Source organism: Hemibagrus wyckioides, linkage group LG11, assembly GCF_019097595.1.
Source record: "Hemibagrus wyckioides isolate EC202008001 linkage group LG11, SWU_Hwy_1.0, whole genome shotgun sequence".
NCBI lineage: Eukaryota > Metazoa > Chordata > Actinopteri > Siluriformes > Bagridae > Hemibagrus > Hemibagrus wyckioides.
The window spans coordinates 22747888-22774738 of NC_080720.1; the positions used below are offsets into that span (position 1 = coordinate 22747888).

The 26851-nt window shown below is 36.7% G+C and overlaps 1 protein-coding gene across 9 annotated transcripts in view; it reads left to right on the forward strand.

Annotated features, from left to right (window-relative positions):
• The window catches only part of chl1b (cell adhesion molecule L1-like b), a 77939-nt gene extending 51408 nt beyond the window's left edge, over nt 1–26531 (forward strand). For 4 of the 9 annotated variants that reach the window (XM_058402660.1, XM_058402661.1, XM_058402659.1 and 1 more), the window contains 18 exons: nt 3286–3397; nt 4371–4537; nt 5714–5873; nt 5972–6096; nt 6373–6474; nt 6915–7112; nt 7430–7500; nt 9331–9553; nt 10487–10602; nt 11768–11972; nt 12194–12316; nt 15848–16027; nt 17462–17536; nt 19140–19253; nt 20577–20738; nt 21055–21186; nt 21860–21932; nt 25084–26531. In XM_058402660.1, coding sequence (XP_058258643.1) covers nt 3286–3397; nt 4371–4537; nt 5714–5873; nt 5972–6096; nt 6373–6474; nt 6915–7112; nt 7430–7500; nt 9331–9553; nt 10487–10602; nt 11768–11972; nt 12194–12316; nt 15848–16027; nt 17462–17536; nt 19140–19253; nt 20577–20738; nt 21055–21186; nt 21860–21932; nt 25084–25285 — 2540 coding nt within the window. In that variant the 3' untranslated portion in view covers nt 25286–26531. The remainder of the gene's footprint in view (nt 1–3285; nt 3398–4370; nt 4538–5713; nt 5874–5971; nt 6097–6372; nt 6475–6914; nt 7113–7429; nt 7501–9330; nt 9554–10486; nt 10603–11767; nt 11973–12193; nt 12317–15847; nt 16028–17461; nt 17537–19139; nt 19254–20576; nt 20739–21054; nt 21187–21859; nt 21933–25083) is intronic. The other 5 variants (XM_058402658.1, XM_058402657.1, XM_058402664.1 and 2 more) reach the window with 5 other exon arrangements.
• Nucleotides 26532–26851: the final 320 nt, after the last annotated feature.

Sequence of the window (26851 nt, forward strand, 5' to 3'; positions counted from 1 at the left end):
ATCCAACATGTTAGCGCGCATGACAGATTAATGAGACAAAATCAGCTTTAGCCCCCCTAACATTTCTACTCAGCCCCCCTAAAAATTCTGGGATTCTCCATAAACTGTACACAAATTCGAGATCGCCTCAGTCCCCTTTAAATTTCATATGGAAACGGCGGCAGACTTCAGCTCCTCCACAGCTTTCAGCGCGTTCTTCAATCCGCAGACCGTGGTGTCGCAGAGCGAGGATCAGAGGACAAGTGTGTGTGTGAGATCAGGAAGACTCAAATGTTATACACATCTATGCAATACAGTGGAATGCTGCAATAAGTTTACCATCCTACCCTGTTAGTTAAACGTTTATTTTATTTATTTATTTTTATTTTTTACTATTATACCCTCATTGGGGGCTGAGCCCCCCTTAAATGAAAATCCTAGAATCGTCCCTGCATACAGTAATACAATTGGAGTGCAGCGAAATTACTCAATAAGAACATTACAGAGGCCTTATTAATTAAAATATTTTTAAAGGATTATTTTCACTACATATGAATAGAAACACATAAAATGGTCACAATGATTCTGGACCAAATAATAAACATCTGCTTCTTTGTGGTGTAGATCTATGCATAAATAGATCTCTGAGGCCAGCAATGTTGTATTGTGTGCGAGGAGTGTGTAACACACACACACACACACACACACACACACAGCTTGTATCCTTAAGGGTGGGCCACATAGAGACTCATTTCCCTTTGCTTCCTCCTGTGGAAATGAGCTTCTTTTATATGCTAACATGCCCCCCTTCCCACTCCCATTCAGACGTGATAAGCAGAGCATCTTTCATCTGATGAAATAAAAAAATATATATCATTTTTTTAAAAGGCAAGAAAGAAGGAGATAGGAAATGGCCAGAACATCTATTGTATGTGAGAGATACAACAGATCACTCCTTTGACAGAGACACATGGTAGGATTTCAGGGTCGAGGGGTCAGATACTGGTGTCTTGACTGAGCAACAGAAAGTCAATTTTAGTGCAAGACAACAGAGTCCTAGTGGTTTTCCTTTGTGTAAAACCATGTCACATTACCAGCAGATAAATATTAATTGCTTACCTTTTTTCACCAATTTCAAATGACTGTTAAAGAAAACACCTTTTCCTTGTGGGCATCCTAGTGGAATATACTAAATATTACTATATTATTTCTTCTATAGATATAGTTGAAGTCAGAAGTTTACATGCACTCATGTCATTAAAACTCCATAGATTTCATATTAGCATACTAGGACATCTGCTTTGTGCATAACAAAAGTCATTATGCTCACAATACAGACAGATTATTTCACTTTCAATTGACTATTCCAGGGGGTCAGAAGTTTACATACACAGGTTTACTGTGCTTTTAATCCACTTGGAAAATTCCAGAAAATAAAGCCTTTATACAATTAGTTAATTAGCTTCTCATACCTGTAGATTTATTTTAAGGCCTAACTTTAAACTTAGTGCCTCTTTGCCTGACATCATGGGAATATCAAAAGAAAGCATCCAAGAGCTCAGGAAAGGATTTTCAGAGGACTGGTTTATCCATGAGAGCAATTTCCAAGTGCCTGAGGGTACCACATTCAATAGTACACAAGTATAAATACCATGGGAGCATGTAAACATTATGCCACTCAGGAAGCAGATTTATTTTTTTCTCCTTTAGAGGAATGCAGTTAGTTATATTAAGCAGTTCGTCCATATTCACCATTGTTATTTTGAGGAAAAAGGGTGAGGCTTGCAAACCAAAGAACATCATCCCATCTGAACCAGAGGGGACAGTGTGTCTACTCCTCAAGGCGAATAAGTACATTTCCACTCAGAAGACATTGTCTTTTTCCTTTATCCAAGTATGGGTGAGCCAGAGTTGCCTCTCCATGACAAACATAGAAGCCATGGAACAGCCAATAGCACAGGCCATTTGCTTAGTGGCATGGAGGACTAAATCTGTGGACTGCCAGAGTTCTTTAACTTGGGTCTGATTAGGGTCCGTGAGCAAGTCAGCCTAGTAAACCTGCAGAACCGCAATGGTGTGCAGGGATACATCAGTCTGACCTGCTGCCGCATAATAGTTACTGAGAATTGAGAAAGATGCTCTGCTGATGCATCCACATGCATGCCCACATCTAACTCTTCAGAGCCTAATACAGACAGCAATGGGCCCCTGTTTAGATCAAAAGAGATCACAGAGGAAGGTTCTGAATCTAGAAAAGAGTCCTCCTTGTTGGTGGAGATTGCAAATATATGGGAAATACCCATATTAAGCTCAGTTTCCACCTGTCAACCTGCAAACCCCATGACTGGAGCAAACATGCCACCTTAGCACATGCAAGGCCCGAGCCTCAGGGCACAGATGCCTGACTCCCATCACCTTGAAAAAAAAAAACAGGCATTAGCTATGTGGGGACATGGTAGCACACATATTTTGTACTGTTTGCTAGCTATGCTCCTATATAGAGTGATTAAACAAGTAATAAAGACAAACAATCCATGATGAACAGAAGAATGGCATTTTGTGGACAAAGAAGCTGGTAATTTCATGATATAGATGTCATTTTATGGTACTTTTATAGAATTGATGTATTTACATACGTTTCAGACTCTGGTAGAGATGTAGATGTAGTTTAAAGACAGCCAGTGACTCAGCTTGTCAGACATCAGGGAAAGTTCATTCTACCACCTAGATGGCAGAACTGAAATGAGTCTTGATACGTGCCTTTCTGGTACCCTAAAAGATTGTGGAACCTGATCTAGACATTTACATCTAGTCTATATCTTTGTGATATGGGGTGCAATGCACTATTTTGGCATGGTATTCTTCTCTGAAGTACTGTAAGTGTTGCGCACATGCATTCACTTTCCTTAGTCAACAAGTTGCAGTTCCTTTGTTGCATGTGAAAGCTGTGCAAGGCTGTCATCCATCTGGGTATTCAAAGGTATATAAGATATGAAGGTCATAGGACAGGGACAAAGATCATTTTTGTTTTGGATCTTGTTTTGGATCTGTCATTTTACATTGTTTGTCAGCTTGTAGCAGAAGAAGAATGGTAAGAAGAAACATAATCAGAAAGATAATCAGTATGATTCTTTTAATGTTATGTTATTTGAGAAATTGAGAAAACACTAGTTAATAGTGCATAATTAATTGTGAATAATTAGTATTCATATTTTTCTACTTTTACAACAATTTGTAAATGGGATATTTTGGTCTAAATGAAAATTAATAATTAAACACAAAATGTGTTTTTTTTTCTTTTTACAGACCTGAGACCACTGATCTTGACAGAAGATAATCTTCAGTATTCAGCTGTGGTGGGAAAGCGAGTGATCATGCACTGCAGGGTGTTCAGCTCACCACCCTCAGCTATTATCTGGTGAGCAAAGTTCATGATCAGAAAACTCAACACAGTCAAGAAGTCAAAAAGAGAGACTGCGTTAGGTATTACGAGTCACTTTATTTGGTGCCTCAAGATGGGGTAGAGCAGTGGTCACATTCATCTTTGTACAATGCATGTATTTTATCAGTGGGGAATGCAGCCATGTTTTTCAAGATGGGAATGTATCAACCAAGACAGCACACTTTCTGGTTCATAGATGCGGCAGGGGAAATTTTTGAGGTAATCAGTCTTAGGCAGTAGTTATGACGATTGTGATGACAATCTGTCAAAAATTGTAGTTGTGAGGTTGTGTGTCTATGTGTGTGTGTGTAGTACGTTATTAAACACATGCAGACTTAGGCTCTAGGGAATTCAGCTGTTTTGTGTAAATGTGAGTACATGTTATTATCCACTTTAAAGAAACAGGATCCAAATAGCACTCTAATTTTTAACAAAACTGACAGCAAATGTACTTTCTCCTATGAGAGAATACTTAACATTAGCAAAAATTGCAGTTTGCAGGATTTAGTTACTAGTTTAGGTACTCTAGTTTCCTCCCTCAGTCCAATGACTGTGTGTGCTAGAAGCTGATCTCTTAATGTGTGAACGGGTTGGCACTGGGATATGCTTCCTGTGATCCAGTGTAGAATACATCAGTATGGTAAATGGATGGATAGATGGATGAATGGATGGCTGGATAACTACTATTTACCATAAGGCTATGGTAAGTTTCTAATTAGAAATGTACATAGAAATTAATAAAAAGGGCAATGAGGTTAGTAATAATTGGCCATAGGTAATAAGCAATCAAATACAACAAATGCAAATTTTCCTAATTAATAAACAAATTAGCATTAGGAAGAAATAAATATATATATACTAATTTGGAACACAAATCACAAATGTTCAAAAACTGAATGAGCCTAAAAGTATGTGCATAGAGTTTATTTATTTGTTTGTTTGTTTTCAGGAGCAAGGATGACAGTGCTAATGCCCTTGAGGGAACAAGGTTCTCCATACATGCAAATGGGTCACTGGAGATCCACAGCGTGAATGAGGAGGATGATGGCGAGTACACATGTGTCACTGAAAACTCTGAAGGCAAATTGGCCATCACTGCCATGCTGGAAGTTAAAGGTGAGATCTGGTGTCTTTTCACAAGTCCCCTCCTATTCTAATTTTGAACCTAATAATTTTGAAACAAATAATTAATGAATAACATTGAATGAAAGCTATCAGTAACAAGTTGGAGACTGACTTGTGTAAGGATAATTAAATGCAGTTTCTTTCATTATGTAAGGGGTTAGGGGACGTATTATCTAGCACAGGAAATTAAACTCAGATTAGTAATCATGACAGGAGAAGTAGTTCATTTTACCCCTGACACTGAACTGCAGAGTAAATTTGGAAAGAAATGTATAGTCTTCAAGGCTGCCTGATGCACTGCTTGCACTGATGTTTGGTAGGCAAATTAATTGTGAACCAAGTTGTATAGATTTACAATATAGATATGTTTCTGAGCCTTTTGGTTTTGGTAGGTTGCACTAAGCATGTCAATAAAGTCCAGAGTGATTTTCTTCATTCTGGTAGGGAAAATTGTAAGTTGATGTGCAGGAGAAGCTTTGGTTTGTTGTTTGATAACATAACATACTAAATAATATAATACAATTTGGCTATGGTCAGTGTCAATACTGGTAGCATGAGGCGATACCTGGACCCTACAGAGGTTGCACAGGCAGTCCAACTCCTCCAGGATGGCACATCAATACGTGTCATTGCTAGAAGGTTTGCTGTTTTTCCTGGTGCAGTAGGTCCTGGGTTCCTCCTGTTGCACGAAAATGCCCGGCCTCATTTGGCGAGAGTATGCAGGCAGTTCCTGGAGGATGAAGGAATTGATAATATTGAATGGCCCCCACACTTGCCTGACCTAAATCCAATAGAACACCTCTGGGACATTATGTTTCAATCCATCCAATACCATCAGGTTGCACTTCATACTGTCCAGGAGCTCAGTGATGCCCTGGTAATACCCTGATAATTTTCATTTCAAATTGAAAATTGTAGCATCCTTTCATTCCTAACACATTAACCAGTCTAGATATCCAGCATGATATTTTTCCACATTGAGATCTGATGTGTTTTCAAAGTGTTCAGTGTTTTCAATTTTTTTTGAGCAGTATATATATATATATATATATATATATATATATATATATATATATATATATATATATATATATATATATATATATATATATATTTATTTATTTTTTTAATGACCCAAAACTTGCTAAAATAGCAATTCTTTTTCAGCTCCCACTAAGATTGTGAATTCTCCTCGGGACCAGCGTGTTTTGGTAGGAACCACAGTTCAGTTCTCATGTCAGGCTGAAGTTGATCCATCCTTCAGTGAGGATTATGAGATGATCTGGAAGAAAGACGGCATCACTCTCAATGACAGTGAAAGCACTGGGTAAAAGGCTCGAGAGCTGCACTTTTTGATCATTGTGGTGATTGAATGACCTGGAAGTCTCCCTATTCAATGCATTGCTCTTGTCTGGTTTTTGACAGCTATTTTATTGATGGAGAGATGCTGCAGATTGTCAATGTGAGCTTCAGTGACCAGGGTATATATATGTGTGTGGCCAAAAGTCCAGTAGATCAGGACAGAGCCATGGCCCTGCTTGCAGTACTGGGTGAGTGACAAGAGTCAAAGGAGAGCAGCATTGCATGTGGATGCACCATCAGTAGGCTTCTAAAATATGTAATGGGTGTGTGTGTGTGTATATGTGCAAGTGTGTATTTGCATGTGTGTAAATATAGTTTATATGACTAATAAATTAAGTGAATAAGTGATACATTTGTACAATCAAATTAAAAAGTAAATTAAAAGGACATCCATTGTTATCAAGCAAACAGGGAGATCTCAGCCATCAATCATAACTATGTTTTTGTGCCGTTGTTTGTGTCAGATGTACCGGACGCCCCACAAGGTCTGGTTCTCGCTGAACGCAAAAACAGGACAGTGAAACTTAAATGGATCCCTGGAGATGATCATAACAGCACTACCACAGGTAATAAGGTCCCCCTTGACCTGCAATGGTTTGTGTATCAGTATACACACGGAACACATGACATGAATCTATACTTGGTGCAAAACAAAAAATTGATTTTACTGCATGTTCATGTTGTACATATTTTAAAACAAAGCTCTGGATTCACCACATCCCTTTCAAGGAAGAAATTTTGGTAAAACATCAAAAAGTCTGTGCAATGAAAATTCTCTAGCATTGGAAAATCTATGTACTTTATTAAATAGGTAACGTGAGACATATTTGGAAATGTATGCTTTATCGAAAACAAATTACTTGTAGCCTATATTTAATTCTAACAATAAAACAAGTGTCAACATATTACATTTTCTGTTATGATCTGCAATATTCCATTATTTCTGTAGCTGTATCATCATTTTCTGAACTACTGTTAGATCATCCATTTTTACTTTCAAATCCAGAGTTCATCATTGAATATGAGGAGAACCAGTGGGAGCCTGGCAGGTGGAAGGAGCTGGTGCGAGTGCCTGGAAATCACCACTCAGCTCTGCTGAAGCTCCACGGGCATGCAGACTACAGCTTCCGTGTCTCAGCAGTGAATGAGGTGGGAAGAGGACAACCTAGTAGAGCCAGCGACAGATATAAAACCCCAGCCTCAGGTCTGTATTATCTCCTTCGTTTCTCTCTCTCTTTATCAAAAATTAATTTTTCTACAGCCACAAGACCCAATGCATTGCTTTCACACATTCAAACACATTGCTTTAAAATGCATGAAACTTTCAAATATTCAGAACAGTGAGTTAATTGATTTCCTCTATTTGTTAAACCTATGCTCCCTTCTACATGAATTTCACAGGCCATTGTTCTCTTTTTGTTCCTTCTCTCCCTGTTTTTTTCCCTTTCTCTCCCTCTCTGGCTCTCTTCTGCACTACAAATTTCACTGCTGACAAAATCCATATTTCTGCTCCCTCAAAAGCACCTGACAAGAACCCTGAAAACATCAAAATAGAAGCTCATTTGCCACACGAAATGGATATCAACTGGAAGGTAGGAGGCCATGTGTTCTATTATGAAATTCTTTCAAGAGCAGCTAAATTTCAAAGTGCTGAACTGCAGTTCTATTCCCTCAGAGTAGAAGATGAGAACAAACAAATGTTATCAGTTTTTTGGCTCCTATTAGTTTTATTCCAAGAAAAATGGTTTGCATAGAAAAATGTCATCGCCATCATTTTACAGTAGCGAACAAAGGCCTTTGTGAAACAGATCCAAATATATAGGGTTCTCATTGTAAGCAGCCTGAGTCTTTCATTAAAAAGTGAAAGGAGTTGGCAGGATTGAGTAGTATTTTCGACTTTTTTTTATTTGGAAAGGTTATTACTTGACATCCTGGCTATGCAATAGAACTGTGCCTTGGAATTATGTGCTTCCCTTATTATTAATAGCATGCTTCTGTAGATCATTCTGTCTTATTCAGTCTTCTGCTGCCACACAATTGTTAGGGGTGTCAGACGCCCTTCCCATTTTAACAAAAAGCTAACAGTTAAGTTATTTTATGTGTAGAATACATTGAAAAGCTAGACTATGGGACTAGGTACAGCAGTGAAATTGCTACAGCATGTAAACATCTTCTTGCTATTATAGCCCAAGGTTTTTTTTTAGGAGATATCAATGCTATCACTGCTTTAATGTGCCCTTGTGCCTTTATAGAGAATTGAATGAACTTTATGACCTTCATGACAATTATTTGTGCTTGTTCTATGTTTTTTTCTTTCATAAACATGCAGTGAGATTCCTCTAGATGCTCTATTATACAAACATGTCTTCAAAGGTTTCTAACCTATTGATTGTTGCTTGTGTACCTTTTTCTGGTGTTGCTTACACAAAGGCAAGCAGACAAATGGTTAGCCTGAACTAACAACATTTCTTAATGTAATGCCTAGACAGTTTCTTTACAGCTTACCTTTCCTGACACTAACTACTACTAATACAGATGTTATGATCATCAAAACATATGCTTACATTTATTTGCTTTGAATTTACTACATCCTCAATTTTCTACAATTTTCTTCCTCAGTGCATGTAAAATTGCTAAACTGAATCAAAAACTTTATAAATAAAACAATTTTTAAAAGTGTCTTATTGAGAGGTAAATATATTATTATCACATAATGTTGCTAAATATATGTTAAATATTGTTAAATATTATGTTGAAATGTCAAAATAACAAATTGAAATATTGACAACCTTTAAATCTTTGAATAAATTAATTATAATTATAAATAAATACGTTTAAATAAATATTAAATAATATTAAATAATATATATATTGTTATGTTATGTATATATGCAATTATGACAGCCAAAAAATAAATAAAATCCACAACTTACAGTTAGAATTCCAATTAATAAAAATATTCATTGAGACTGGATAAAAAAAATAAAATCTTTAAGCACTTTTTATACAATTTTCCAAGTTTTATTTAAATTTTAGTCACATCTCACATATTTTAATTGTTTTGTATTATTGAGCATTAGATTACAATGACCAATCAATTTAGCTTATAATTATAGTAGCCAAATAAATAATAATAACAACTGTACCCTAGCAGTTGTACTTGATAGCAGATATTTCCCCACTGTAATGTAATTAAAAACAAAAAATAATTTGTTTATGGTCCCCGTATGTGTAACAGGCCCTGATTTGAGAATCAGGAACTTAAAAAATATAGTTTTACTTGCCAGGTTTAGCACTTCCATGGAATCTGATTTGTCATCTGCTTACACTGACAAATGTAGCGAGATTGATTGGAATTTAATTAAACCTTGTTTGCATAATGGAAACAATAATAACCCACAGCCATCTCTATCATTTTCTAGCCCTTGTCCCCTATGGAACACAATGGGCCCGGTTTGGAGTACAAAGTGAGCTACCGGCGACAGGATGTGGAAGAGGAGTGGCAGGAGCAAATCGTAAAGAGGCACTCGTTCGTGGTGAAAAACACGCCAACATTTGTCCCTTACGAAATTAAGATCCAAGCCAAGAACCATGCTGGCTGGGCTCCTGAACCTGAAACCATAGTCGCCTCTTCAGGGGAAGACTGTAAGTACATGGCACTCTTTTTTTTCCTTTTTATACACATGGGTACAAACAAGCTTTATATATTTTGTCTGTATTTTTTTTTTTACAAAAAAGGGAAGGTTTATAAAAGAGTGTCGAACTCTGTGTTTTTTTTCTAATAGAAAATAATTTGTTAACAGTATTTGTCAACACCCCTTCTAAAGTATGTGTCAGAGGAATGTCAACATACCTAGAGAAGAGTAACCCACTGATTAAATACAGTCTCCACTTTACATAATTATTCGCCTGCTTTGCCTTATTGTGGATTTTAAATAGTGCACATGGGGATGTTTTCCCACAATGAGGCTTTGTAGTCTTCAGCAGACTGACAAAATAAAATGCAGTGGCTGTAAACCACTGTAAGCCGACTCAAATTATTCATCTTGCTTTCAGCTTTCTTCTGGTGTTTGTAATAGTATCTCCTAATAGTATCTCGGCTCACGTATTGTTTAAGCTTGTGTTGTCTCTCTGTTCCTCTCACTTGTCTCTTGTATCTGCCTTACTATCACTCTCTCTCTCTCTCTCTCTGTGTTTGCTAAATCTGTTTTGTTGTTACAGTGAAACTCCTCTTATTAGCTGCAATAGGCTGTGTTAAAGTAGTGGAATGGATTCCTTAGGCTTTAAATAGTAAATAGCATTTTACCATACAAACCCATTTTCAGTGCTTAGAAAATGGAGTGTGTTTATGCCTGGTGGAAAAAAATGATTCATGACTCCATACAAATATCTATTAATGGCACTGCCACCTATCCCATTTCAGAAATTACACCACACTTTTATGACCGTCTGTATAGTATAGCTGCAGCTAGAGCTTTTTCAGTCATTATCCTGACACTGAAGGAGCTAATGTAGCTCTGGTATACTTATATAGGGCTTTCATTGTTATTTGGTGTGTGTGCGTGTGCATGTCTGCAGTCCCATCAGCAGCACCAGAGGACGTAGCGGTGGAGACGATGAACAACACAGTAGTGAAGGTCAGCTGGAAGCGCGTTCACAAGGACAAATTGCATGGACATCTGGGAGGCTACAAGGTAATCCCTCACCCATGCCCTTTCTGATTACTAGTCCTCACTTAAAGGCCCACTATCCCTCGTGTGACCCTGGGTTGCATCTTCTATCATGACAACTGAATCTTCCAAAACCTTCTCTAGTGGTACAGTCACAGCTACAAGCTCACTCCATAAACTCAAATAAATAAATAAAAAAAATGTCGTTATTTCTCTTGGGTTTAGCCTCCATGCTCTGCTGAGGGGCTGGTTTACAACAGTATTAGGGTACATTTTCAGAGATACTTATGAAAGACCACATCTGCTTCCACTCCTGTTAAAAATAAACTAGAATCTGAAACTACAGTGGAAACTGATTCCCCAAAACCAGACAGCTGATGATTGGAAAAATGTCCTAAAAAAATGTTTTTTTGTCCTGCGATGTGTAATCCAGGGTGTCCCCTGCCTTGGGTACTGAGTCCCCTTGGATAAGCTCCAGGTTTCCTGTGACCCGGTGTAGGATAATCAGTATAAAATATTGAATGATTAATGCATGTATTGCAATGTTTAAACACTGATGTAGTGAAGTGATTTTTAATAATTACCATCTCAAATTGAAAACTCTAATCTTGAAGAGGTTTCTAAAATTTGAAAATTGAATTTGAAAAGGCGAAATGAGAAATGTTTAAAATTCAAACAGTAAATGTAATAGGAAAATTGGTTAGTGTAAGTACTCAGTCTAGAGTAGTACATAAGTGTGCAATAATGAGATGCAGTGCTTTGTTTAGTGGAGGTGAATGCCCAAGGAAATTCATCTACTTTTATTAGATAACTGCTGCCTCACCATATTGGGTTACTAAAAAAAAGTTTAAAAAATTTACCCAAATAATTTAAAAATGGCTGGCCTGCATGGGATGTCCAATAACATTTCAATATATTAGCTCACAGAATCTATCTTTGATATTTGTAACATTAATTTGTAAAATAAATGAATGAAGCAGAAGAGGTATTTCTCTCATTAACTCATTTGTAAATCAAGCAATTTGAGAACCTTTGGTCTAAACCTTAAAAAATAGTTGTCACATTGTCTAATTAACATAGTGGTATTCAGGAGCAGAATCCTCAAAGCATGTTGGCAGTGGAGTTATTAGTAGCACAGTGTAGTGAGAGAGAACAGAAATGTGTTGTAACATCACAGTTTGTGTTTCAGGTTCAGTGGTGGCGTCTACGCAGTCTCTTGAGCTTGAGGAAAATACATGGTGATAAACATACACTCATGTTTCCCGGGGACAGAAATCATGCCCTAATCCCTGCACTCCGACCATACTCTGAATACAGTCTCATTGTCATGGTCTACAATGGAAGAGGCAGTGGACCAGGAAGCCACCCAGTCACTTTTAAAACTCCAGAGGGAGGTAGGAATATCTATCTATCTATCTATCTATCTATCTATCTATCTATCTATCTATCTATCTATCTATCTATCTATCTATCTATCTATCTATCTATCTATCTATACACCGACTAGACATAACATTATGACCACCTGCAAGTAATCTTTATTAATCACATACTTTCTTATAACCCAGGCTGCATTTATTTATTTTTTTTGACTAATCTATTCTCTCTCCAATAGTTCCAGATCAGCCTGCGCTTTTCAGGGCTACAGATGTTCAGAAGCATGCTCTCACACTTAGCTGGTCTCCTCCAGTGGAGGCTAATGGAGTTCTTACCAGCTGTGTCCTGCAGTACCAGCTAAGTATGTCAATATTAATGCAGCCTGTCTGAATATCCGGTAATTCTAGGCCTTGCCTTCACCACTAGGAGGTACTGTTGTGTCACCGACATTGGACCCAAACTCAGACCTGGTTATGGTTATTATGGGAGCTTGCTACTCATATTTGTTATTTACGTAATGTTAATGCCTATATGGTAGTGCTTATACACTAGTGGGTAAACAATGTTGACTGACCGCTTAGGTAGAGGACATGTTAATCTGAAGAAAAACATACAGCTGAAAAGACAAATGGCATCTAAAATGGATTCTCATGCTTATTTCCCTGCATAGCTTTCATCCACTGTTAATCTGTTTGTTTGTTTTTTTTTGGGTGGGGATCAAGCTAGCATTTTTTCATCTCATGACCTTTTCTCACTACAGATCATCAAGTAGGACACTTAGTACTCGATAGCAGGCAATAAAACACACACAGCCTGGACGGGTTTGTTAGTTTATGTATTTGATGGTGCAGCTGATCACTGTGGCTAAGTGCCATGCTCCATATTAAAAGGAGGAACATTTTAATCAGAAGTGTGTGCAAGAGCCTCAGTGTGCCCTTTGAAGTCACTGCACAGGAAGCGGTGTGTGAAATGTTTGGGATAATGCATCCAGCTGTCCATGTGGCACACACAACCAGCCTGGAATTTAAAATGCTAGTGCGCACACATCCCATGGCTAAGCCTAGCTGCACTGAGCTTTTACACAGTCAATATTTCACGCTTGTTGCGTGTTTCATGAAAATATTTAGAGATAGTGCTTTATACGCTCAGAGAATAGATGTGGGATGTCTCATTGTGAGACAAATTAACCAGTCTTGCTGAAAGAACTTGTCTGATGCTTTCAAGGCGTGCTTTGACAGGCTGATGATGCATTTAATGAGTAAATGCTGCACAAGTCTACTCTGGTGTAGCTGTCATGATAGCGGGACACATCCAAGGATACTGGCTTTTATTAAAGCTTGTGTAAATCTTAGCGTAAGCAAAACTATACTTAATATTTGTGCTGGTTTTACAAATTGTTTGGAAGTGCGCAATTTTCCAAAATAAAAATAATTGCTCCTTAAAATTTCGGCCGTGTTCACGACACAGCTGACTTGCATTTGGTGATGCCTGCAAAGCTCCAAGAAATAAATGGGCAAAGCTCCATGAGATGATGAGCCAAAGGCAAAAACAGACTTTCTCAGAGATATAAGGTAAAATTATTTTGACTCCATGCCAGTAAGAAAATATATTATTTAATGTCTTAAAAATCTAAAGCCGAGGAGCCAGAAAGGTAAATTAGATGTGCAGAAATTGAGGTGAAAAGACAACAGAGAAAAGAATATATATCGACTGGACTCCAATCACATCACACAGGGAAAATTCTATTTTAATTGTAATTTTATATTCAAAGCAAAATGTCTCAGGCCAGTCTTGGCCAGAAATCCCTCACATCCTCTTCAATGGCATGTTTAAAAAAAATGTGTCTGCAGGGAGCAAATGGTCCACAGCACACTGTGAACTATACAACATATTACAGCTTGAGATATACTAGACTAGTCACTTATCAGTTGCTTAGTGCTGGCTTTAAGAAAGGGCTGAACAGCATTAACAATATATGCTGTGGCAATTTATACACCACTTGAGCCTGTTCTCCTAGTATACAGTGGCATTCTTAATTTAATGTCTACTATTTGTCTTAAATTATGGAATTATGTTGGTGTAGTACTGAGTAAGTGAGGCTGAGGAGGAAGAACTCAGGAGGTAGGCAGAATTCTAGCAGAGCTCTGGGTTTGTGTGTATTCACTCTGTGCTTTTCAACGCCTTGTCAAAAAGTCAATCAACAAAACCAAACCAAGTGAAATGGGTCCATCATGAACTCACAGCTTTCACTCCATTTAAGTACACGCTCCTAGGGTGTGTGTGTTGCACACTCTGCCAGTTCACGTATTCACTTTCTCTCTGGTTACTGCTGTCACTGAAAGCACAAAGAGACAGATACATAGACTGGCAGTAATAAGACATAGGATCATCATGTGTTATCTGCATCATGTGTTACCTGCTTTAATATGAATCCCTGTGTTTCACAAAATATCCATTACATGTGTATGTAAGTGAAATAATCTATTTCAGCATGAAATTCTTTTCTTAGTGACCTTTCCATTCCTTTATCTTTATTATCCACTTTATTTTGGTCAGGATAGTGGTGGATCACTGATAGAAATCAATACAGTCCATCACAAAGCAAATAGAAAATTGCAAAAAATCTTGTTCTTATTTAACAATTTTGATTAGTAGAACTGCATTCATGTTCGTGAGTTCTGTGTACAACTTGGGTCCTAACTGATGGCAGATATGTATTTGTATAGGTTTAGGACTGTACTAAACTGCTCAAAACTTACAACTAAAAAATAGGTTTGGTTGTTAAAACATGCTTTCTTCAAAAGTCTCAACTCTTAACATCCTCCAAAGAGGTAAGAACGGTTGTATTCTTTAATATGCTAATTCTGTTAAATTTTTATGAGATCTGAGCCTAACCATAAATGTGGATGCATTTTATAGTAACTACATTTAATCAAAAAGCAGTAATGGATTTCAGAGTTAATTTGTTTTATTAGTGGTACAGACTCACAATTAATAAAATCCTTATACAATGCACTTCGTAGCCAGTGTATTCCACTTGCGGCTTTTGCACACACACACACACACACACACACATACATATTTGTCTTTGTCAAGGAAGACCAAGTGCTTATTGATTTGAGGAAGGGTGAAAGCTTTAGAAAGGAAAAAGAAATAATGTGTCACCTTCAGGATTGGAAATAGTATGTTATCATTTCATACGTTATAATGAGGTAGTGATTTAACTGATTGCATGGTGTAATTATTACCATATCACATGTTATTTTAATTAATTTAATGAATTAAGTTTTTATCATTCTGGAATATTCCATACAATTCACATTATTGGAAGATCAGAGCTCTGCACAGCTCAGCGGCTTCTTCCAGAGCATACTGTATTCCTCTCAAGTAATCATCAAACCCTTTAAGAGCTTCATCAATCAGCCTAGTATGCGAGAGGTCACTACATGGTTCTACAGGGTCTAGTACGGAATGGGAATGCGACATATTATTAAAGCCCATCTAGAGGTCAAAGGTCCTTGTCTTGTGACATGGAAGGTTGAGTCATTTGTTGTTTGTGGTAATCAATCCCAGTGAGTGCAATGAGATCATTTTTCAACCAACTATCCCATAGAGGTTTTACATCTGGTCATCTTAGTATGAGATGGAAGAATCCAGTAGATTGTGGGTCAGTGGTTAAGGCCTGGAGCTACAGATCAGAAGATATTATAGCATCACCAAGCTACCACAGCTTGGTCATTAAAGGCCATTAACTCTCAGTTACTCCATTTTATACAGTCTTAATTTAGATTTAAAAATATCCAAAAATAGCTGGTAGCTAAACAGAACAGTCAACTATGTCCACTACTCCTGTATCTTGCATATCTGAGTTGCGTTCCTTCTTTCTCTTTAGTTAACAACACAGAGGAAGTGGGACCCCTCCTAACTGTGAACATCACCAACCCAGATACAAATAAATGGCACCTCAGGGACCTGGAGCCAGTTAGCCGCTATCGGTTCTACCTGTATTACTGCACACAAATGGGCTGTGGCCCTCCAGCTAGTGAGGAGTACACAACCATCCCAGAAGCACGTGAGTACTAGAGCATAGCCATATGAGAATGAGCCTCCTGCATGAATCCTGGCTTACACAGCAGAATCGTCGTCCACTGATATGGATGGTCGAGGTACTTGTTTCTGGTCATCCATCCATGTCAGAGGATGTTCATTTTACCCTCTCATTCAACTATGCTTTTCATATGCCCATCTATGCGCTTCTTTATTACTAAACAATATCACAGCAGTGTGGGAGCAAGACCATTCATCACTGTCAAGGAAGACCAAGCGCTTATTGATTTGGGGGAAGGGTGAAAGCTTTCGAAAGGAAAGAGAAAGAATTTGTCACCTCCAGGAAGGGAAATAATATGTAGTTATCATTTCATATTTGGTAATGATGTAGTGATCAACTAAATCTGCCAGAATGTTTGCTGTGTGGATTACAGTGTTTTTACATACGTAACAAAGAATAGTGTTAGATAAAAAGCTATTTATTATTGTTACTTGTCTGGGGATTCACATAGTCTCAGGAAAGATATCATGAACACCATAAGCTTGTAGCTTTGCATTAATATATGGCACAGTAAACAGACAGGAAATTGAATCGCCTATTTCATATGCAGTTTGATATCTTATTTCCTTTATCAACAACAGACCATTAGATGAACTGTGGGACTCAATATTGTCAGGAGGAGAGGAAAGCAGGAATATAAGTCTTGCATGCTGTAATGTAAACTCGGTGTTCAGCAGTATTACAGGGAACAATTCGAACATCCCAATTTGTAAGAGCTCAGCATTTCTCCATGCCTGCTGCTAGTGTGCATTTCCTTACAAGGCCCTGGCAATTTGCATTGCTTTCAAAAGAAAGTAGATGCTATTTACTTTCAGCTTATGCTGTCTTTAACAAGCTGTCTCCTCCATGCTTTTTTGTTGTTTTTATGATTTTTTCTATGATTTGCCAGCTTCAACAGATGTGCCCCCTTTCACCATCAGTATGAAGCTGTATTTATTCCATAGACATAGATTTAGTGATAATAGTGGTAATATTAGTGGTACTTTAGATTACTAAATTAGAAATGCTAAATAAGTTGGAAGTATTGCCATGTAAAAGCAATTTAAATAAAGCATTTTTTTCAGTTGGTTTGCTTTTCATACTTGTATTAAAAAAGAAACTTTTCCAATTAATCTTAGAGATCACAATTGTGTTTCATAAAAGCACAATAAACCTACTTATCAGATACAAGTTTTCTTTCATAGATGATAAATTTAAAATCATAAAATCATAAAATGTTTATCACCTAACACTGTAGTAAATCTTGTTTCCATCAAATAACCCTCCTGTCATAAATATATATTTTTAAGTTTACTAGAGTCCATTAGGGTAGCATGCATGGATTAATCAATTAAAAGTCTAATAGAAACTTTAATAAAACTGTAGTGGACAAACTCAAGACCCTATTTTTCTTTTCAGGACAGTCCAGAACTCATTCAACTCCAAGAAAACCTACTGTCTCCCCTGTGGCTAAAGCCACACTTTCTTCTATAGGTATTAAACATAAGTACATATTTAAAATTAGTCACCCATTGTCTAAGATAGATGGAAAATACAAGTTTTATGTGGTTGTTAAAAAAGGGGAGATAATTATTATATCAGTGTGATGTATGCATTTAAAAAATGCTAATGTATGTGTAGAGTAGACAGAAGTAGAGTATGAAATAGACACAGTATTTTTCTCCTTGTCTACTGTTAAAAGTTGAACCCTCAGAGGCAAGAGATTGTTATGTTTCCGCTGTCCGTAACTGATCAAATGTGAAGCACAGATAGCTTATGCTTTGTTAAGCTGGTGGAAAAGCTTTAGTGGTACAATCCCAAGCAAACAGCCAGCATCTGAACAAGCAGGAGCTTCTCATGTGTGACAGTTGGGGATAGCAGCTAGAGAGGTGAAAGACAGAGCTACATAGAGAGTCAGCTGCCACTACTTAAGTGGATAAATGGAAGCAGTTGAAAGCTGTGGATCAGAACGTTTTCTTTGCTCCCATGGCTTTTGGTGTTTTTTGGCCCGGCGTGAGGGCTTCTCCTATACTGCTGTGCTGGCAGATGCTTCCTGTCTCATTTAATCCCACTCTCCTGCAGCAAATGACAAAGACCCAGCTAGCAGCACTCGATATTTATAGCCCCCCACTCCATTTTTTTAAAAACTTGTGACATGAAAGCATCAGAGTGAACTGCGATTTACGCAAATTGCTGCTGTGACAGGGAAAAAAGAAACACGTCTGAAATTAGCGGGTGACATTTTCGAATAGTGCGATGAGAGAGAATGTGTGCCAGAAGCTATGTAACGCAGAAAAACTTGGCCTGAGGGAAGAGTGTGATGGATGTGATTATCACGTCTGGTCATGAGGGAAGACATTTCCATGAGTGAGATGTAGATTAAACAAAGCTGACAGCTCACGACACTTTGCCTAATTGGGACACCCAAAAATGGTGAAAATAATTAAACAGCAAGCTGAAGTTAGACCTAGTAGTGTGTCATAGTGCCTTTCACAAAATAAAAATAAAAACACCTGTAAGTGCTTACCTATTAGATTCAGATATTTTTTTCTATTTTGTGTAATATGAGTAGGTAGAGATTCCTGGAATGTAGCTAGTTATTAATTAAAATAATTGATTACATGGATCAGAGATGTAGCTTACTGATTAGGCAGTCAGTAAGCTATACCTCTGATCCAAGTAATAAATTATTTATTTACTATGAGGAGGCTAAAACTTTCAGAATGTTCTTGGCACAACATAAACTAAAAGATGCCTTGGCAACAAGGTTTGCAATTTTGCTTCAATGTTATAAAGCCATTTTTGGGATGCTACTTTTTAAAAGTCCATCCTGTCTGTTCTCCTTACTTTGCTGCCTTAATGCACTCAGCCATATTCCCTAGCATGAATAGCACAGATGCCTCTTTTATGCTAATAAGCAACATTTTATTCATATCATTTCTTTAAGAGGGCCACATACAGAAGACAATCCTGCTCCACTCCTGAAATAAGCCAAAACTTTTTTTTTTCTTGAACACAGATCTCTCTTGACATACACTAACCACTTTTTGTTCTTTGTCTTGCCATGTTATTTTTCTTTCCCTCTTTTTTCTGTCAGCATCCACTGTGTTGAACATTAGCACTTCAGTTAGCGACAACTTTGCAAATATCAGCTGGATTCTGGGGAAGGAACAAATGGATTCAGAATTATATGTTGCATATATGAAAAACCGTAAGCCCATCTTACCATTCTTAATAGCTAACAAGGCTGATACTCTACCTTAATTTGTATGTTTATACAAATCACAAAGTCAAAACACTGTCTGGACAAAAAAAGGTCACCACCTGGATTTAAATAAGCAAACAGGCAAGAGCCTCTGGCAACAAGTTATTTAACCCTAACAGATGCAATAAGTAGCTTTTCATTTCTTAAACAACCATGTCGGTAGACATATCCTGTGGTCATAGAAAATATGTTGTGCTAATCAATCAAATGTCAAATTATTGGCCTGCATCAAGCAAAGAAAACAACTAAGGAGATTAAGGAGAAATTTGGTTAAGAACTGTCCAACACATTATTAAAACCTGGAAGGATAGCAGCGTACCATCAATGTCCGCATGAACAGGGACTTAAGAGAAGGGACTTAACTAGGACTAAACAACTGTGTAGCCTTAAGAAAACCACTTATCAGTGCAGCAAATCTGAAAAAAAGGCTTCATTTTGCAATGGAGAGTAATGATTGGACTCTAGAGCAGTAAAAAAAGGTCATGTAGTCTGATGAGTCTAGATTTACTAAGCATTCCAGAGTGATGGGCGCATCAGAGTAAGAAGAGAGGTGTATGAAATGATGCACCCATCATGCAAAGTGTCTGCTGTACAAGCTTCAGAGGGCAGTGGTATGATCTGGAGAGGCTTCAGTTGATCAGGTTCAGCAACATTATGTGCCCAAAAAATGAGGTCAACTGACTACCTGAATATACTGAATGACCAGGTTTTTCTATCGATGGATTTTCTCTGCCCTGGTGGCACGGGCATATTTCAAGATGACAATGGCAGAATTCATTGAGCTCAAATTGTGAAAAAGTGGTTCATGGAGCATGTGATATCATTTTCACACATATACTGGCCACCACAAAGTCCAATGAGAATCTTTAGGATTTGCTGAAGACTTTACACAACGGTCTGACTTTCTCATCATCAGTCCATGATCTTGAAGAGAAATGTATGCAACTGTGGATGGAAATAGGTGTTGTGACATTGCAGAAGCTTATTTAAACAATGCCACAGCAAATGTGAGCCGTAATCAAAGCAAAATACGGTCCAACAAAATATTAATGTGTGACTTTTTTTTGTCAGGCAGTGTGATTTTAAACGACTATCATAAAATTATTTATTTAGATATTACTTTGCCTTTGACTTCACTTTTTGTAATCCTAAATTATTGTTTCTGGTTTAGTAACACCTTACTAACTCCTCTATTAAATTAACACTAACTTCATGTTTCTGGCTTACTAACCCCTTCCTAACCCTTCCCTGGTTATGCACCTTCTGTAGGTGAAGGTAACTGGAAGATATCTGAGGCCGTTAACTCCTCTAAGACTTTCCTGGTCATTAAGGAGCTGGAGCCTGGGACAGAATATACAGTACGCATTATGGCTAAAAGCTGGCATGATAGTTCTAGCATTTTTGAAGATGTTATCAGGACCAGGGCCAAAGGTGAGGGGAGGGGTTCTCTGCCAACAAGCATCCCATCACCATGTCATTGTCCTTGAACAGACTTCTAATCTGTGACTTATTACATGTAAATCTCTAAATGTAAAAGCTGCGTGAAAAGGAATTAGGTGTTTTTTCCAGCATCTTAAATTGATAAATTGTACATGCAGGTTGGCTGTTAATCATTAATGAACTGTTACATTTTTATTCTGCTGGTCTGAACATTGATAAGTTGGCATAAAACTGATTTGTCAATATAAACAGTCAATAGCACAAGAAGGTCTAGCAAAGTTTTGTGAACAATTGTTGTGTTCCTCAGATTTGGCCAGCATTCACAGTGGAATTTCAAATCAGGGCTGGTTTATTGGTCTGATGTGTGCTGTGGCTTTACTCACACTCATCGTGCTCATCGCCTGCTTTGTAAATAGGAACAAAGGAGGGAAGTACTCGGGTAAGGACCTGCATCAAATGTACCTCCATCAACCTCTTTGTGTTCATTTACCACCAGGAGCCAATTACCCAGGGGCATAGCAGGGTGGGAGAGAGACAGATAGATGGACAGATAATAGATAGCAAAGAAAGAACCTCTATACAGGGCTACTACAGGAAAAAAAAGATTACTGATGTTTGAAAGAGAGAAACAGAGAAAGAGAGAAAGTAGCTAGAGGAGAGACAAAATTTAAGAAATTGAACAACATAAAATATGTAGAAAGACCAAAATGCAAATACTTGTTTAAATGATGAAAGAAAAGCATATATATAATTCAGATTAGGCAAACATTTATTTTAATTTAAATTAACCATAAACAAAGAGTAAAAGGCTGAAAAAGGCAAATTACTGCATGTGTAAATCATAATGTTCAAAATATTTCCTGTATAAGGGGGCCAGGCTCAGGCTTGTCAGCCATTGCTATTAGTTATAATATTACAAATTGGGCAATTGTACGCGGTATTAGCCAGGCCTTATTGTTACCAGTATAGCTTTTACATCACAGCGACAGTAATTGACTACACTGGATGGATCTAGCCACATAAAAGCATTTCCGTTTTAATTTATTGCTTCATTTACCTTAATAGTTGTGTTAATGAAATTAAAAGAACTAAATTTATCCCTCTTTCTTTAGTGAAAGAAAAGGAAGACCTCCATCCAGACTTGGAGTCTCAAGGCATTAATGACGACACTTTCTGTGAATACAGGTGAGCCAACAATCACCCATATAGGAATACTATAAACTTTATATATATATATACATATATATATATATATATATATATATATATATATATATATATATATATATATATATATATATATACAGTGTTGGGTAGGTTACTTTGGAAATGTAATAGGTTACAGATTACAAGTTACCCTGTTTAAAATGTAATAAGAAGTGTAACTTTTCAATTACTTTATAAAAGTAAAGTAACTGATTACATTTGATTACTTTTTGATTACTTTTAAGTTTCTAATGGATATTTTCAACGAAATCATTTCCAAACCTTTATACCAGGCAGGGTTAACCTTACAGTAATACTCAACTCTGTTTACTGTTAGAATTTTAAATCTTTTCATCACTTGAATTAATATTATATTGATTTAATTTTAAGCACAGCCACCACAAAACCAGACTTCATAACAAAAATTGTTTAATACTGTTTTAGGAATCAAATCTTTGCATAGCTATGACAGGACACACTGGCAAGTAACAATGCCTTGGAAAAAAAAAACATAATCTGAAAAGAGTTATCATAATGTATGCTACAGTGCTAAAATAACTAAACTATATTAGATCTGACATTACCAACACATTTTCAAGGAGGAAAAGTGTGAGCTATATATTTTCTGTCAAAGGGTTCATAAATAGAAGTGTGCCTGGTAAAAACAGTATTAAGCAATTTTTGTTATGAAGTCTGGTTTTGTGGTGGCTGTGCTTAAAATTAAATTAATATAATCTTACAGTAGCTCTTTTTTCTTGGATCGGACCACACGGGCCAGTCTTCTTTCCCCACATGTATCAATGAGCCTTGGCCACCCAATGACCCTGTCACTGGTTCACCACTCTTCCTTACTTGGACCACTTTTGATACATACTGACCACTGCATACTAGGAACACCCCACAAGAGCTGCAGTTTTGGAGATGCTCTGATCCAGTCGTCTAGCCATCACAATTTGTCAAACTCGCTCAAATCCGTATGCTTTCCCATTTTACTTGCTTTTAATAGGACAAAATGTTCACTTGCTGCCTAATATATCCCACCCACTAACCATGCCATGATGAAGAGATAATCAGTGCTATTCACTTCACCTGTCAGTGCTCATGATGTTATGGCTGATCGGTGTATATATATGTCTGTGTGTCTGTGTCTGTATGCTGTGCATATGTGAACAGCCCTGTCTGGTTCAGGTAGCCCATGTGTGCTAAACAAATCTCAGGATAAAAAAAAGAAAACTAAACTAAACTAAACAAACAAAAGACCAACTACAAAACCCATCAACTACACATACTCATGTTAACTCAATGGTTTAATTCCAGAGTGCTTGGTATGTAGCTCAAGTGATGTGATAAAAATTAGGCATAATTGCATCACTGTTAAATTGAAACGTGTTTGTTTTTTTTGGAACAAAACGAAATGGAGTATGCCCAGTCCTCAGCAGGAGATAATGTGGGGGACAATCTAGTATAATTGAAAGGCACTTATCTCCGGGCCAGTGATATCTGTGTTCATTTCATTAATCTTTCAGTGATCCATTTCATAACAGTCTCTCTGAGAGCTCAGTATGTGTGTAGTTCCACCATTCCAAACCTAGATTATCCAATACCAAGGACATAAGTGTAGATGTTTTCCCATTTATTTATTTATTTATTTATTTATTTATTTAACATTAGTGGCATGAACAATAGTAGGGCTAGGGGTATGAGTCAGAGTAATAGTAGCAGTAATAGGAGTAATAGTGGAATAGTAACAGTTCACTTAATAGTAGAAGTACTAGTTGGAGTAGTGTTAGTTAGCATGAGGAGGAGGAATAGCTGTAGTAGTATCTATAAATAAATACTACTGTGAGTGTCCAATGCAAAATACTACAACAAATTCAAACACTTAAAATACAATTCTCCTCCACAAGTGAAATGAATTGAAGCTACCAACAATCTTAAGCAGGTGTTGCTGTAACCTATCTCACAGCTGCAGATCATAAGAAATAAATAGCTCTTTTAAAATGTGTTGTACATCAAACATGCACATCCTTTATTTTCCTTCCCAGCTTTTCCGTGCTTCACAGTCAAAAAGAATACATTTCTTTTTACTCACACCTTTTTTCCACCAAAAGATGGATGAGTAAGATATAAAACAAGCTGATACTCAGCTATGAATCATGATTCTAGTTGGCCCAGATTACAAATTGCAAGACTACCCTATTTAAAGTTATTCTTTATGCAGAAATCAAACTGTGAAGAAATTTGAGCCAAAGATGATACTGTGTTCAACATCTATTGGTTGTAGGCATCACACTATGCAATGTTGTACCTAGCTGTTTTCATTCATTCATGTTAATCTTGTTGGCCATATAATTCCTTTAACCACTTAAACTCTCATGATCCATCAGTGGATCTGGACTTCAGTCCTCACTCAAATAACTACATAATAGGGATTTAACCAAACACAGAACTGGATACAATATGATACTGTTCTGATACAGCAAAAATAAGCATTGACTGATTGATTCTGTGTCTTAGCTTTCTCTTTGCAACTAATCAAAACATTCAACATTCACAATAATTACAACTCAATAATAATAGTGTTTATGCTATCCAGACTATTAGCAGCATATAATTCAATAAAAGCTGTGCATTTGAATGAAACAAAATTAAACATGGCTAATTAAACATAGGCTCTCTGGCCAGGCTTTCACTGATGTACAGCCAAACTATCTGTATTTGGTGAAAAAAAAAAAAAAAAAAAAAAAAACAACACCCCTGGCAGCCCTGCTGGTCTGCCTCATAAGGGGGTGTATCTGAAGCCACGCAGCTTTTTAAATTCTGTGTTCTCCACTACAGCAAGTGTTCTTACAATTCATCTGGATCAATGAGTGGTATTAGTGCCTGTTAGAATGCTAGTATTTGATCATGAAAAACATTGTGCTTAGGAGATGTTTGTTATACAATATACACTGTGTTATGGCTGATTAATAGACTACAGAAAGTCTTTTATCAAATGATAGCATATAATGCACCATATTATCATACCCTACTACATACTTACTGAACAAATATGCTTTAATTTGAATACATGAGAATTAAACTGCCATTTTATTCAGTCATTTCTGTCTTTTTTTCTTCATAAATCCAGTGATAATGATGAGAAGCCTCTGAAAGGCAGCCAACACTCACTGTCTGGAGACCTGAAGCGAGGGGACAGTGGGGACAGCATAGTGGACTATGGTGATGAGGATGCTCAGTTTAACGAGGATGGATCCTTTATTGGAGAATATGCTGGACAGAAGGAAAAGGCATCCATGGAAATCAAAGGAACCTCTCAAAGCAAAGCATGAAAGGACAAATCCTGTTTGCTGTTGCTTACAGATATTTGGCACAGGGACAAAAAGGGAAAAAAATGACATAATCCCCTCAAATATGTCCTTTGTTAAAAAAACAAAAAAAAAACAAAACAGTAATTCATGTGTTTATTGTCAATCATGTTCTCATGCTTATGTTATTTTCTAAGGCTTAGTTTCAAACAAATTGTAACAGATCTTTCAGTCATTTTCAGCTGTATATAGATGTCTGATGGCATTCTTTTTATATTTTTTGAAATGATGTCAAAACTGCCAGGAACTTTTCTTTCTTTCTGTCATTCTTTTTTTGTCTTGTCAATCCTAATGTAAAATATGAGGGGGGATGTCTTAATTTGTTATGCACTGTGAGGTCTCTGTGGTCTCTCCCATTGTCTTCATGTAGTCCAGCATATTTTCTCTTAGAATATGATTTTTTCATTTTATTTACTTCTAGGCAAATATTATTGACATTTTATATTCAGATCTGCATTCATTAAATGTAATTAAATATGTGTACAAAAAGCTGTTAAATTAAATTATTTCCCATTTTAAAAGTATACAGGCTACAAGATGAATACATGAGGATTATATAAGCAACTTCTCATTACTAGTCATTGAGTCTGTAAAAATATCCAGTATTCAAGCTACACTAACCATTAGCCATATACAGTGCAATCATTGTTATGTTGTGTTTGCTTCTATTAACTCATTGTAGTTTAAGCAATATACAGTACCATCATGATATGTGAAATATATATAGTAAAAAAAAAAGACTTGTGTTATCACCTTTAAAATGTTTTCAGCCTTGCATTTAGTACTGTTATATCTCAAGGGCTATACACAAAGGCAAAAAATTCACACATATGCACTCTCTTAGTAAAAGATGTGGCTCCCTTTCACCAGGTCTTAATCTAAGGTGTAATCTCAGCTGAAATTTTTGACCCAAAAGACATTCAGCTTGTTTTGATGGTTGAGGTTCTATGACCATAACACAATGATCAATACCATCATGGTGAGTCTTTAGTACTGGTAAACATTCCAATTGTAAACATGATGTTTAACTAGGCCACATGCATAACTGTTTAAACCTAGCATAATAGAGTGTAGAATGGTATTTGAAATGTTAAGTTAAATTTGAATGGCATCAGGCAGCTTCTCTGTACAAACATGGTTGTGTTTGCATGTTTATGGATGGTCAATGATGTTTTGCACAGATTTGACATTAAATTTTATTACTTGTCTTCTTTGGATTTGGTGACTTATAGCCATGACCGCTGTTTTTCTTTCTAAAATGTTTTGGCTTGAAAGTAGTAAAGATAGATCACTGTGGCCTCTTGATTTAAATAAATTGGCTAATTGTGCTTTAATATAATTCACCTGGTACAAACTCCTATAGCTTCATTTACTAAGCTCATGCAAAATTATTACAAATTCCCACACAAACAACTAAAGTACAACCTTTTCTCAAAACAAAAACAAGAAAGATTTTTTACTATGATAATATCAGCTGTACCCTTTATTTAAATGTATTTAAATTAAAATGTATTTATTTATTTAATATTT